The sequence below is a fragment of the Sorex fumeus genome, unplaced genomic scaffold, assembly GCF_029834395.1.
Source record: "Sorex fumeus unplaced genomic scaffold, SorFum_2.1 ptg000201l, whole genome shotgun sequence".
Lineage (NCBI taxonomy): Eukaryota > Metazoa > Chordata > Mammalia > Eulipotyphla > Soricidae > Sorex > Sorex fumeus.
The window spans coordinates 977,184-991,295 of record NW_026606258.1 but is presented as its reverse complement, the minus strand read 5'-3'; the positions used below and the strand labels follow the sequence as shown (position 1 = coordinate 991,295).

Here is a 14,112-nt window from a genome sequence, read left to right as displayed (position 1 = left end):
TTGGGGTCAAGAGGGAAACTTAGCATGTTCGGGAGCAAACGAGAAAAGGGGAGGAATAATCACAGCAAAAGATTGGTGAGGACTCTAAAAAAATAAAAACAACCAATCCTTAGGTGCACCAGAGACTTAAAAATATCCTAAAACGTTGAAAGAAATGAAAAGTAAAACAAAAAAAAATCATACCAAATAGTAATAAAAGTCATAGAAATCTATTAGAAATGTCCAAAGACAAGGCAGACAGCTGACAACCGAAGGAAAGGAAGAAAGCATTTGGAATAACGGAGAATGATGTGCGAAAGAGTGGAACCTAGAGCTGACCAGACGGGACGCGTGTGTCCACTCACAAGGACCACCATGAACATGGCTGAGACAAAGGACCGGAGCAGAACCGATGAAGGGACATACCACAGTCGTGGAGCAGAGAAGAGCAGCACAAAGAGAACGGTTCCAAAACAACGGCGAAGCAATGCTATGCCGATCAAAATTCCAAAAGCGTGTTTGTGGGAATCGGTAACTCATTCTAACGTCTGCATTTGTTTTTTTAAATCAAGAAAGCCTAACTATCACCACACCACTTGAAATTCAATCCCGGAGGTGGGAAGATGGGAAGGAGCACTGTTCCGGGAGCCAGAGCACGCAGTGTCTGGGAAGGGGAGCCTCGCCTCGCTTCACACCCCGGCCCTGCTCGGCGACTCCCAGGGAGGACGCCAGAGAGCCCGGCAAACGGTTTCTTGCTGACCTAGGCACGCAACTTAATCAAAACCCGACAAGAAAGCAACTAACGGCGGTATTAATGTGCCTTTACCTGCTGGGTTCTTTCCAGTAAATTAAGCTGTTCGTAACCCAGATGGGACGGGAGGAATTCTTTCAGGATGGGACTATGTGTTATTGATCGCCGGAGCCCCAGGGGCCTCGTCGGGACCAGGTACATAAATTAGACCTTAAATATAATTGCTGGATGCTGATTTAAGAGTACACGCTGAATCCAATAACTGGTGGGCCGACACTGCCGGATTCTAATGAAAGTGTTTAGTTTTAATCAACAAAGGCAATCTTGGGCTGTGTACTTTTTAAGGGCAGACTGACACAGTCTCTTTCTTCCTCGTGTTTGTTCTAACATCCCCACATCCTGGGCTTTAAATAAAACTCAGGCTACTGATGCCGAAAATATTGCCAAGGAGATAAACTCATATTTCTCCTGTTTCCGTATAAAATGTGCCTTAGTCTAATACGGCTGTAGAAAGACGTGGTCACCAATTCTCACAGGTTCGATCGAAAAAGGTATTTCCTACAAACATAAAGATAGACGCTGCACTGATAATTACCCCCTTTCAAAGATTTGAGTCTGAAATATACAAAGTTTCTATACCTTCTTAAAAGTTTTACAAAACGCAACCAAAAAAAAATAAAAAGTCAATGTGCAACTGGAAGGTTCAACAGTGTCTACGATTAAACACCAGCGAGCTCTGAGCCCCCTCAGAACCAGCAGAGTGGCGCATGGACCCACGAAGATACGAGACACAAAGATACAAGACACACACAGACACACAGACACACACCCTCTGATTATAAATCCCTTCCTATTAAGAGATGAAATGCTAATTTCTCAAAGCAGGGCCTGTCCTTGCACAGAATCTCCACTGTGTCAGCATGCGGGGTTCTGCCTCTGACTTAGATGTGGTTATTAAAATCTATTTGGAGAAAATGTGTGTGTGTGGGGGGGGGAGACTTTGACTAGCTCTAACTCACCATAGAAAAAAGACCAAATGGCAACAGAACGACGACTCATCTATGTCATCTACAGTTATACGCTAGTGAGTGGTTCCAAGACCTTGCCAGACCTTAACTCACTCATTTCTTGTAGTAGGAGAAACAGTGCTGGGGGGAGTAAGGGGAGGGGAGAGCAGCAGCCAATAGAGAAAGGCTCTATCGGGGTTCACCCCCCCATCCTCACCCCCAGGGAAGCTTTATACATGGGAGGTATGATCCGACAGGACACCTCCAGCTGCCTGAACTAACCAAGGACACACGACAACGATCAGGTCACAGATGTCAGCTCTGCAGCAAACTGCACTGCTCAGCTAAAGGGAGCCGACCCGCAGACAGCAGACCCCGACAGACCCGCAGACACAGACAAAGACCCCAACAGACCCGCAGACAGACCCCGATAGATCCGCAGACAGCAGACCCCGACAGACGCACGGACACAGACCCCGACAGACCCACAGACAGCAGACCCTCTGGGCATCCCGAGAGCGACCCGCACCCACCACACCCTCCCGGCACAGCCCCGACAGACCCGCACAGCCGGGCTGGCACAGGCAGCCTCGGGGCATCAGAGAGCGGCGGAGAGACGGCACAAAGCCCACCGTGAACACCCACAGAGGGAAACTGTTCTGAGCAAGAACACACACGCGTCAACAGGAAGTCTGGACTGACGCCCCACCACACACTCTCATTCCCGTTGTGTGGCCTTCCGTTCAAAGCTGGCCTGGAAAGGTGACGCTAATTATACTTAAGCACAGATTGAAACAAAACCCGAGGAAAAGGCCCATGGAGATGCAAGTGGAATAACGGAGGTTCTGTGACAAACTACGTAGCCCTCATTAAAATAATCAAACTCATGATGCAATTTCAAAATGTCTATCTTCTTCATAAGTTATAAGCCATTGAAATCCTTTCATATACAGCTTATTTTTAAAGAAATTTAAAAATGTTAACCCTTTTTCTTATAGCCTGGAATAGGTGATTTCCAGAGGAACGTATTAGAATTTAAAGAGGTAACAGTAAAAACGGTCACTAATGTAAAAATTTTTTTTCTTCGAGAGGTAATTTTTCAATATTAGATAGGACACAATTATTATCATTTGACCACCAAAAATAACCAACAAATAAAGTTAACATATACCTATAAAATCTAAATATACCAACATATTTCAAACCATGAAGTTCATTACTTAACATTCCTGTCCAAAAATAAATCTTACGTGCAGATACAATTTTAAGGGCAGATCTATTTCCTTAAGAGTAAATTAATGTTCAATAGGTAAACATGCCACACCCATAAGCAGGGACACATCCAAATGGCAGTTTTCAAGTAATTCTTTGAACCGCCTAGTTTTCAAACGGTAAACACACTCTAGCCCCACGAACAAGGAAAGCTGTGGGCCGGGTCCCAGTCAGAGATGACAAGGGCGGAGAACGCCCGGACCAAGCGTGACCCCGTCAGACTTCCGTCCCACGCGTCTCGCTAGAAAACTCCCGAACTGCTACCAGACACAAGAAATACATACCCATTTTACTACAATGGCATCTACGTGTTTCTGTATGACAGTGTGCCGTTACAGAATGGTGATGATAAACATTTCATTACCTAGCAATCTGCTATTATCTCTTTATCGACTACTGATTTAATTTCTAACACTTAGCATTTGCCGCGATTAAGAGCACGAGAAGCCCAAAGGATAATTCAGTAATAAAATTCACCTTTGTTATGGTTTTTGCTTTCAAACCTCCGTTCTCCACAACACTGAGGTCCAGTTTGCCATCGTCCTTACTTCCTATAGCTTTAAGTCCTTGCAAAAGAATATCGCGTAGATTTTGATAAAGAGGTTTCTCAGCATAGTCCAGGAATTTCACTGTTTCCAAGTATTTAGCAATTTCACCTAAAGGAGTAACACAATTTTGCAATTCTTTTAAATCACATTTACGATAGATTTACTTCTTACTTCTAGAAAAGAATTCATGGTTCTAATAAAATTAGACAGCAAACACAATCTTGTTTGTTTTTTTCAATAGGAAGTGCTGAACTCAGGAGGTGTTGGGTAAGTCAAATAAAAATTGTATTTGAGATACAGTGTAAAAACACTTCTGTAATTATGGGACACAGTAAGATAGACGACAACCTTAAAATTTAAATATGTACAGAAATAACGGCTGTAGTTTTAAGACTATAAAAAAAATACAAAAGGAACTAGAATAAAGATCATGAAGCAAATTGTCCTGAAGTACACGAATTTAAGAGCCAATATTTTTTGCCAAGAAAGTCATTAGTTGTACAAAAGATAGCAGCACACTCTGTGTAAATGAAACGTACCGAAAACAAGCTGAAAGGAGGAGAAAGAAGAAAGACCTGGTCTGTCCACAGAAGAGAAAAACCAGTTTCTGAATGTTAAATGTTCACTGAGGCAAAATCGTATCCATGAAAAGAAACCTTACTAGTCAAGAACAACACCTGTCAAGGGAAGATCGCATCTCTGGAGACAGGCACTCTGGTGAGGGTGTGGTGTCGGAACGATGCGTGCACAGAAAGTTTAATCAATAGTATTGTAAATCCTGGTACCTCGATAAAAACGTTTTATAAAAAAAAAAAATGCACCTTTCAAGTCCCACCGACATATATGCTCCATCTTATCTTTGTCCAATGAGCTCATACTGGCTCATACATGGGCTCTTGGGTATATGACCGTTACTCAAATCCCAAGCACTAAACCTGCCTCTTTGCACCTTCCAGGGGCGGGTCACTGATAATTGGAGCTCCTCGGTCACTGCTCTCCTCTTCCCACAGCCCAGGCCAGTGAATTCAAAGACCTTAGAGAGCTCCCTCCCTCCCTCCCTCCCTCCCTCCCCATCTCCCTCCCCTAGAGACAAGGAAAAAGACAAAAAAAATCCTTACAAGTTTCTTCACAGGATGAAAGGGTTCTATAGAAAACTAAAAGCAAACATCACTAAGCATGTAAAATACTGAACACTCGCACTTGGAGAGAAGAAAACAGCAAGGCTGTCCACTTTCATCACCTCTCACCAGTGTGACAGCAATCTCCACTTTTGCCGATACAGTAAGGCAAAACAGGCAACAGAGTGACACGAAAGGTGTAAACGTTAATTCACTAATGAGAGAGTTTATGTGGAAAGCCTCAGGGGAGGGGCCTGAGCAATGGTACAACAGGTTGGGCATCTGCCTTGCACACAACCGACCCGGGTTCAATCCTCAGCACCCACAGGGTCCCCCGAGGCCCACCAGGAGTGACCCCAAGCACCAGTGGGTGTGGTCCAAAAACGTCCCAATAATTTAAAGGGAACCCAAGGGATGTGCAAAATCCTCCTAGGAATGTGACTGAAAGACTTAGTAACACAAGTTCGTCTGATGCTGACCAGTGCCGGACACTGCAAACTCACTCTCATCCTGGCGCACCGGGAAGGGGGTGTGTGGAACCGACAGGTGACTAACATTCGCACGGACACAGACAAAGCTAAGCAGAGCCGAAGAGCAAAGTACAAAGGCACCAAGCACGAGCAGGAACAACCCTGACTGAAACAGAAAACCCAAGGCTGTGACCCCCTCTGGCTCTCTCACCGGCCGGGATCCAGAGACTCGGAAATAAATCTCCAAAGAGACCAAGAAATCTCAGAGATTCTTCTGGACCCCGAGCAAAGCTGAGTCACCCGGGGCAGCCCAGAGGGGTGGGTGAGTCCAGCCCCCGCCCAGACAGAGCGCTGACAGCCAAAACCCTCCACACTCCACACTAGCTGCCATGCTCACGGCCAGACTCCAGTGTTTGGGACAAGCCAGGTGTGTCAGTTTTGTGACTGAAATCTCCTGGCTTTCACTGAGTCCGGGATGGGCTACCTCCCCCCCATCTCCCTGTATTTCCAGAAGCCCCGGCAGTCATACACACACCCCCAAAACACCACCCGGTTAAAAAATTATCTCCAGTTGTATCATGTTAAAAATTCTGGACTGAGGGCTGGAGCGATAGCACAGCAGGTAGGGCGTTTGCCTTGCACACAGCCAACATGGCCGACCCGGGTTCGATTCCCAGCATCCCATATGGTCCCCCGAGCACTGCCAGGAGTAATTCCTGAGTGCATGAGCCAGGAGTAATCCCTGAGCATCGCCGGGTGTGACCCAAAATGCAAAAAAAAAAAAAAAATCTGGACTTCCTGGAGTGACATCTCAAACTCTACAACACCTATAAGCCAGGAGCAGCACACCAGATTGGATGGGAGGCAACACAGAAGGCATCCAATCTCGATTAACAAAAGATCAAGCCAGAAGTCTTAATCTGTAACTGCACTTTCTTAATCTTTTATACAAGGGCTTAATCGCTCCATGGTGAGATACACAATCCTGACTAGCTTTCTTCGGAGGAAACATTATTCGATCTTTTTTTTTTCCAGCAAATTATTAACAAGCAATAAAAAAATAAATCACTGGGGGCCTGCAATGGGGACAGGCTTAAGGGTGGTTGGGAAAATCAGAACTACTGGTGGTGGGAAGGAGTGACGGCAGTGAGGTTGGTGTTGCACTAGCGAACGCCGCAACAAATCATCAGGAACAACTTTGTAAACCACAGTGTTTATATAAGGTGTAAAGGAAAAATAAATTTAAAGAAAAAAGAAAAACACAAACCCAAAGCCATTAGAATGACTTAAAACCTACCTTAAACTGGGGTTAGCAACCTCACGAGGTCACACAACCAAATAAGGAGATGGTGACAAGTGCAAAACACTGTAGCACTGCCCTCCCGTTGTTCATCGATTTGCTCGAGTGGGCCCAGTAACATCTCCATCATGAGACTTGTTGTTACTGTGTTTGGCATATCGAATACGTCACGGGGAGCTTGCCAGGCTTTGCCGTGCGGGCGAGACACTCTCGGTAGCTTGCTGGGCTCTCCGAGAGGGGCTGAGGAATCGAATCCAGGTCGACCATGTTGGCTGTGTGCAAGGCAAACGTCCTACCGCTGGGCTACTGCTCCAGCCCAATGCAAAACAAGTGCTTTAAAATAAACTTATGCTATACTATCAGTGAATGTCTGATTTTTATATACCTACATAGATGGGGTCACATGAAAATTTTCAGATGAGTGAGGAAAGTTTAAAACACCCAGACCTGGGGCTGGAGAGACAGCACAGCAGGTAGGGCATTTGCCTTGCACACAGCCAACCCAGGTTCGATTTCCAGCATCCCATATGGTCCCTCGAGCACCGCCAGGAGCAATTCCTGAGTGCAGAGCCAGGAGGAACCCCTGTGCATCACAGGGTGTGACCCAAAAAGAGAAAAAAAAAAGAAAAAGAAAAAATCTGGGCCTGAAAAATAAGCCTTCCTCCAACTCACAGGGCACTGGGTGTCTCCCGGATGGGGCCATGGCACGTGGTTAAGGGCACGCCTCTGAGGTGGACACTCCTCAGTTGGCCCCGACCCCCTCCCCGGGGCAGCCACCGACAGCAGCGTCCTGGCTAAGGCTGTCCCCGAGACACACTACTGACAATTCCACTCCCGCTTCAGATACACAAACCCACACCCCTGCTTCCTGTCTCCAGCGAGATGTTGAGTGAGGACCGGGATTCTGTCCGCTTCGAGAGCAGATCCCAAGAACAGTCAAAGGAGTGAGTCGAGTCCTTCCCAAGAGCACCCAAGGAAGCTCCACTCACATAGCTCACTTTCAGAAAACTCTTGAAGAGAGAAGGGTCACTAGCATGATTACACTCAACACTACCTACCCAGGGGCTGGAGCGCGGCACAGCTGCCGGGGGCGCGTGCCTCACACACAGCCAACCTGGGCTCCATTTGCCACCTCCATCCCCACCCCCACCGCCCCCAAAACCCTACATTCTTACATGAAGGGATTTTCCACAGATACCCTAGAATTCTTTCAGAAAACAAAATCCTTATTGAATATTTATGAACATTTAGGACGCATTTTCCTACCTGGCTTGTTTTTCCCAGGAAAACATTTGTCCATCAAACTTGCAATATTTTCTCTGTATCTGTTAAAAATTAAAGAACGAGTTACTGCTTGAAGCCCGATGCCACAGAAATTTGTCAATATTTAATAACAGTAAACAGCACATTAAGCAACAATGCCGTACATTCTGAATGTGCTCCTAGACCTTCTTCCGAGATAAAATGAAGGAAAGACTTGTCACCGCCTAGTAAGTACCTCGTTTCCACATCAGTCCTGGTTAAATCCACAATTCCTATCAAGAAACCCTGACGCAAACACGTCTGTCTGACCACAATTTGGTCCCAATAGTTTAGCACAAGTTTTCCGTTACCTAATTTTGGAGTCTCTAACGTAGTTGGGGTCTTTCAAATTGTCCTCCCAAGGAAGGTGGCCACTCAGCCACTGGACCATGCAGTAACCAAGTATCTCCAAGTCACCACGTCTTGATGGGGCTACGGATACAGAAGAGGCAGGTCAAGCCCACTCACACAAGAGTTAGGGAGGAAGTGCAAGTATACACAAAGCAATACGGTAAAAACGGCCACCGTCGTGGTCTTTTGTATCATAAAATTCTGACTGCATTCAAGAAAAGGACTGAATGAACGTTGGGCAGCATAAGAAAAATAATTGACCCCCAACTAATCATTGGCTTTAAAACTCAAACTGGCGTACTCAAGAGTTTCAAACCGAGACGATTAGTCTGAGGAATAAAATATAAAACAATGACACATCTAATTTTGCCCTTGGAAATCCTAAAGATATTAAAAAAGCTAGCGCTCGTATGAGGCCTTCAAAATTGGGTTTTAGTTCCTGTAAAATGCTGGGCCTGGGAAAAAACAAATGAGGAGCAAGAGGCTCATTCAAGAGGCAAAAATATAAAGTATGCCGGTTACAAAGTTGCAAATTCACAGAAACTTGGGGCTTTTAGGGAGAAACTCCCCTCCCGGCATTCTGATAAAGCTCAATGAAACCAAAGCTGTCCTCATGCAGTGACTTAGCCGGGCTTCAGGGCTAAGGCCCTGGTCATCTGGGGCGCAGGCAGGGCCCCCTGGCCCACCGGGGCGCGTGCAGCCTCCTCCATCCTTCACTGGCCCCCGGGGCTCCTGAGCTCTTATTCGCTGACTGGAGCAGATCTAAGGACCGACAGGAATCCTGCCGGAAGCGGACGTACCCACGCCGTTGTGTGCGTCGATGCTGGTGAACTCCAAGGTGCCGTCGTGGCATCTCTTCGGGTCCTCCTTGTACTCCTTGTGGATCCCTTCCGGGCAGTAGCGATAGGCAAGGCCATAGTCGACCAAGTACACCTACAAATTCCCAAATGCCAGAACCGATTACAGTCGGACCGACGGCACAGGAACTCGTTCACGCCCCCGAAACAAAACAGTTACTTGAAGCTGGATCCTCTGCAAGGCCACGCCACGGCCCTCCCCACAAGTCAGACACGACATGCCAACAAAAGCAAACACTTCTTTCCCAAACACTTTTTTTTTTGGCTTTTTGGGTCACACCCAGCAATGCTCAGGGGTTCCTCCTGGCTCATGCACTCGGGAGTCACTCCTGGTGGTGCTCGGGGGACCATATGGGATGCTGGGAATCGAACCTGGGTCGGCCGCGTGCAAGGCAAACGCCCTACCCACTGTGCTATCACTCCATCCCCAACACTTTTTTTGGAAGGAAGGAAGGAAAGAAGGAAGGAAGGAAGGAAGGAAGGAAGGAAGGAAGGAAGGACGGACGGACACATGCTCCAAGAGCCCATGGCTCTAGTCTAGCTCAGCATGTCCAACGGGCTGAGGGGTGGGGCGATACGCCCCCACCGTGGGCTTCCACTTGAGAACTGCACAAACAGGATGGGACGGGGTGATGAGGAGCAAACGGGAGAAACGCTGGCCTAGTCAACTGCGCACACTCCTCACGACCCCATCCACCTCCTCCACCACAGGAGACGTCTCCTCCACTTGAGCAAGAAGGGTGGACCCTAAAATCTCTGTCAGAGTTAAAACAAAACTGAGCATGGAATAAATCATAGATACCGTGTGCAATACACCTGCCGCCGGCTGACACAGACAGCTAACAAGGACAGGACGACGCGGGTCCCTTCCTCCCGTCCCTCCCTGCCTCACTTCTATTTAAATACCAACGCAATGAGACTAGTTCATAAACTGGAATGGTGACCTAAAGAACGTTAAGTGAAGCTCTTACACTCGCATATCTGTGTGCCGTGTTAGCACAGAGCCAGAATCTGGTCTGCTTCTGTTCCAAAGCGACATGTGACGCCTCTGATTCTCGTGGGCTGTCCCCACACGTTTGAGTGTGGCCACAAGAGGGAACAGAGGGGAAGGCGTTTCACACCAACAAAAGCAACTAAGAACGGAAACCAGTTGCTTATCCCTTTATCATTATATGGTGCAAATCTGGGCTACCTCGATCAATGGACACCTGTCTTGGAGATTCTTAGCTGCTGGTTTTTAATCTACACGTATTTAAAACGGAAACAGCCGCAAGTCCTGGGACCGGCTTGCTGATTCTGTCAGGATGCAACAGCGGAGCCTCTTCCCTCTGCTGGATCTAGAGCCCGCACGACGGAGAGAGGGAGAAAAGCACCTGCACGTGATGATGCCGGCAAACAAAAGAGCCCCAGGGAAAAGGAGGCCCTGAGCACGAGGGCGGGCGGAAGTCACATTCCGAGCAATGAAACCCGGAACCCTGAGGCAAGCATACAGTATCGGGGTCTTCCTCCATCACACGCGACCCAGCACAAGTGAGCTTGGAAGCGCAAAGTGACGCCCTACAGCCCAGCTGTGACATCACCAGAGTCACCGGCAGAGCGGCAGGCGACCGCGTATCCCCACCATCCCCACCACAATGACCCGAAGGAGGGCGGAGCGGTAAGCTTTTCTCCTGTCCTCAAAAAAGTGAAAATTACAAAGCAAATGTAATGCACATTTGAATTCCAAACACCGAGGGCATACAAATTTAGACAGCTCAGATATTTCTGTAAACCAACTGATTTGAATAATCAACATGTGAAAGACCGAATTTTCCAAGTAATAGAACACTTATATTTGACGGATTTCTTGAACAAAGGAAATAAAAAAAATGACAAAGCAGACAGGCAAACATAATTCATTGGTGCACTATATAATTTTAAGCTTCCACCCCCAAATAGCTATTTGAAATTCATTTTGTATCACGAGCACTTCTTCTGAATATTATTTAGGGCAAAATAGCCAGCTTGATAAAGTGCCAACAAATCGCATCAGAACGAGAATGTTAACGAGATAAAAGTGTCAGGAAGAGATATCATCATCACCATTATCTATCTCAAAAAGTGAAACTTCTTTGGGGGTTCAAAAGTTCAACGGAGCCCTATTTGTTTCCCAACAACAGGTCTCAAGCAGGAGAAACGGAAGCTGCGAACAGTACCTGGTCGGGGTTTTTGGTGCTCAGCAGGAGGTTCGAGGCCTTGATATCGCCGTGCACGTACTCATGCTCGTGGATATATTCCAGAATATCCAGCTACGAAAGCGGCACACAGAGTTAGTCAGCGCAGTACCCCACACCGACCAGCAGAGGGCCAAACGGACCGCAGCCAGCCCTTCCCGGGTCACGCACGAGAGTGGGGCTCACATACGATTCTCAAGCTCAGCTGCAAGACGGTTTTCCGAGAGAACCTTTTGGCACTGGCTTCATAGATCTTCTGAAGGTCACTCCCAAAGCGGTCCATTATCATGAACCTGTAACTGAAGACAAACAGGGAGGTCAGCGAAGGAAACAGAACGCGGGAAAACCTCCCGTGTGGAGGCAGAGAGCGACGCTGACACACGGAAACCGTGCCCTGTCCTCGGCGGCGGCAGGGCTCAGAGCCCTGCGAGGTCCTGCCCAGGGCCGCCCAACAGACTCGCCCCCAGCACAGCAGGAGTGGGAAGGCCAGGGCCTCTCCTCCCCCAGCTCTGCGGTGGCGGCCTGCCTATTTCTCTATTTCACGGCACACTTGAGCAGTACTGGCCGCCCTAAAGCCAAGGAAGAGTGTGCGTACAAAACCAGACAGGTTCCTGCTTCTGTAGCCTTCTGAAAATTTGAACACCAAAAAGACCGCCAAGCGATATCCCAGCCATCAATGATTCATAAAGCTGCTTAAAAGAATTGTACGTTAAGTGCTCACCTGCCAACATCTGGAGAAGAGATAACCCAGAAAATCATAATGACCTTGGCTTCATCACAAATGATGTTGTCACCTTGGCCAAGCCGGGTCACTCCCGTGGGCCCCGGTGTCCACAGGAGCACGTGCGTGCTGGCCGGGGCCCCATCTGTCAGGGTCCCCCCAGTTCACCCAGCAGCCCCGCAGGAAGACCCCGTTCCACTTACTCAAGTCTCCCACACTCGGGTCAAACCACTCGGTGAGCCACTAGAAACCAGCCACGCAATCACCCCCGTGCAGGGACCTGCCCGCCACCGCCACACCGCCACCCTCATCCCTACAGCCCTGGCAACTGTCCAAGGAAGCGCGGACAGAGCGCTGAACGCCATCCGACGCCAAGTATGCACTGTTAGGAGACAAACACCCGTTTACCTATGTGATGACTGGCTATGGTAAGAATAAAACATGGTGGGCTGGAACAATATTATAGCGGGGAGGGTGTTTGCCTTGCACGCGACCGGCCCAGGGTTCGATCCCTGGCATCCCCTAAGGTCCCCAAGCACTGCCAGGAGTAATTTCTGAGTGCAGAACCAGGAGTCACTCCTGAGCGTGGCGAGATGTGGCCCAAAAGGCCAATCAATCAACCAATCAATAAAACGTGGCAAGTTCAATAGGAAAGACGATCCGACATCCCAAGGCAGTATGCCGGGGTTGGAGCACCACGGCAGCAGGCTTGCCTTGCGAACAGTGGACCCCAGCTGGGTCTCCGGCAGCACCAAACATGGTCCCTCAAGCCCACCAGGAGTGACCCCTGAGTGCAGTCAGGAGGAAGCCCTGAGCACCGCTGGGTGTGACCCAAGAAGGAAAAACAAAACACAACACGCCAGATTTTTTAAAAATCAGGATTCTGGGGCTGGAGAGATAGCACAGCGGGAAGGGCATTTGCCTTGCATGCAGCCAACCCGGGTTCGATTCCCAGCATCCCATAGGGTCCCCTGAGCACCTCCAGGAGTAATTCCTGAGTGCAGAGCCAGGAGTAACCCCTGAGCTTCGCTGGGTGTGACCCAAAAAGCAAAATAAATATATAAATAAATAAATAAATCAGGATTCTATCCAATCCTAACTAGGAGTGAGTCAGAGATCATCTGGCCTCAAATCTTTGAACAAATAAAAAGAATCACTGGTGGGGGGTGGGGATGAAGTGAGTCGTTCAAAGCCACGCAATTAGTCAGTGGGAAAATGCATTTACTCTTCACAGCCTCCAGGATACGAAACTCTCAGGTGAGGGAGGGAAGAGAGATCCGGACTCCCTGGTCCTCTGGGGAAACGCCTGAAACGGTGCGGGATGGGACGGGAACACGGGCCCAGGATGCCTTCCCAGCGGGCGACGCGTATGATTATTACAAAACAATACGCGGAGAATAAAACACCACCTTCCCGACATGCCAAGCAGGGCGAGAGGCTTGCTTAATCCGGCCGGGGCTCTATTAACACACCCCGTTCCGCAGAGCTTTGTTCTTATTCACTGATCACTCCACCACTTTGCGAAACAATCCCTTAATGGCCTCCCCACTCCGGAATTACACTCCTCTGTACCACTGAGCAGAAAAATGAAAGTTATTTCTAAGTAACCCCTCTCGAGTCAAGCCCGCTATGTGCACTTTCCTGGGGACTTGGATAAAATGATGCAAATCATGGAAAAATGGAAGTCAGGATAAATGATTTAATCATGGTAATAATCACGAGCAGTTTCACGATCCTTACGCCGTTCGAAACGCCACACACACGTTAATTCAAAGTCAAAGGGAAAACTAAGGACTCCTCGCGGGGAAGGTAGACGGAGAGACCGCTCAAAATACGGGCGACTTCTGCCCAAAGAACGACAGCGATCGTGTTTTGAAGAGCTTCAAACCGGTGATGCTCCGGAGAGTCTGCCTGAAGGAGACGCTTCCGGGCACCTCATGTCGAGGCAGAGACGGGCTGGGCCGTGCTCATACGTGTCCCGCCCCTCCTGGGCCCATCGATGCGTGCACAATGTGACCCCTCTCTCGACCCCTCTCCTCACAGTGCACCCCTGCTTAGCCAGCCGTGTTTCAGCATGAAGCAGGGGGTGAGAAGGTCTCAGGGGAAACGCCCCCACCTTGCCAGGAAGGCCTGAGTGCATCTGTTCTAGAAGGTTCCCTAGCAGACTGTGGGCGCCTTGCTCTGACAGTTTCCTCTTCATCTCCGCAATGACTGTGAGCTATG

The 14,112-nt window shown here is 48.5% G+C and overlaps 1 protein-coding gene across 1 annotated transcript in view; it reads right to left on the bottom strand.

Annotated features, from left to right (window-relative positions):
- Positions 1-14,112, bottom strand: part of VRK1 (VRK serine/threonine kinase 1) — a 79,359-nt gene that overhangs the window by 12,611 nt on the left and 52,636 nt on the right. The window contains exons 7-12 of the mRNA XM_056108279.1: positions 11,359-11,467; positions 11,151-11,243; positions 8,899-9,031; positions 8,059-8,179; positions 7,712-7,770; positions 3,487-3,665 (exon numbers count right to left, since the gene is read on the bottom strand). Coding sequence (XP_055964254.1) covers positions 3,487-3,665; positions 7,712-7,770; positions 8,059-8,179; positions 8,899-9,031; positions 11,151-11,243; positions 11,359-11,467 — 694 coding nt within the window. The remainder of the gene's footprint in view (positions 1-3,486; positions 3,666-7,711; positions 7,771-8,058; positions 8,180-8,898; positions 9,032-11,150; positions 11,244-11,358; positions 11,468-14,112) is intronic.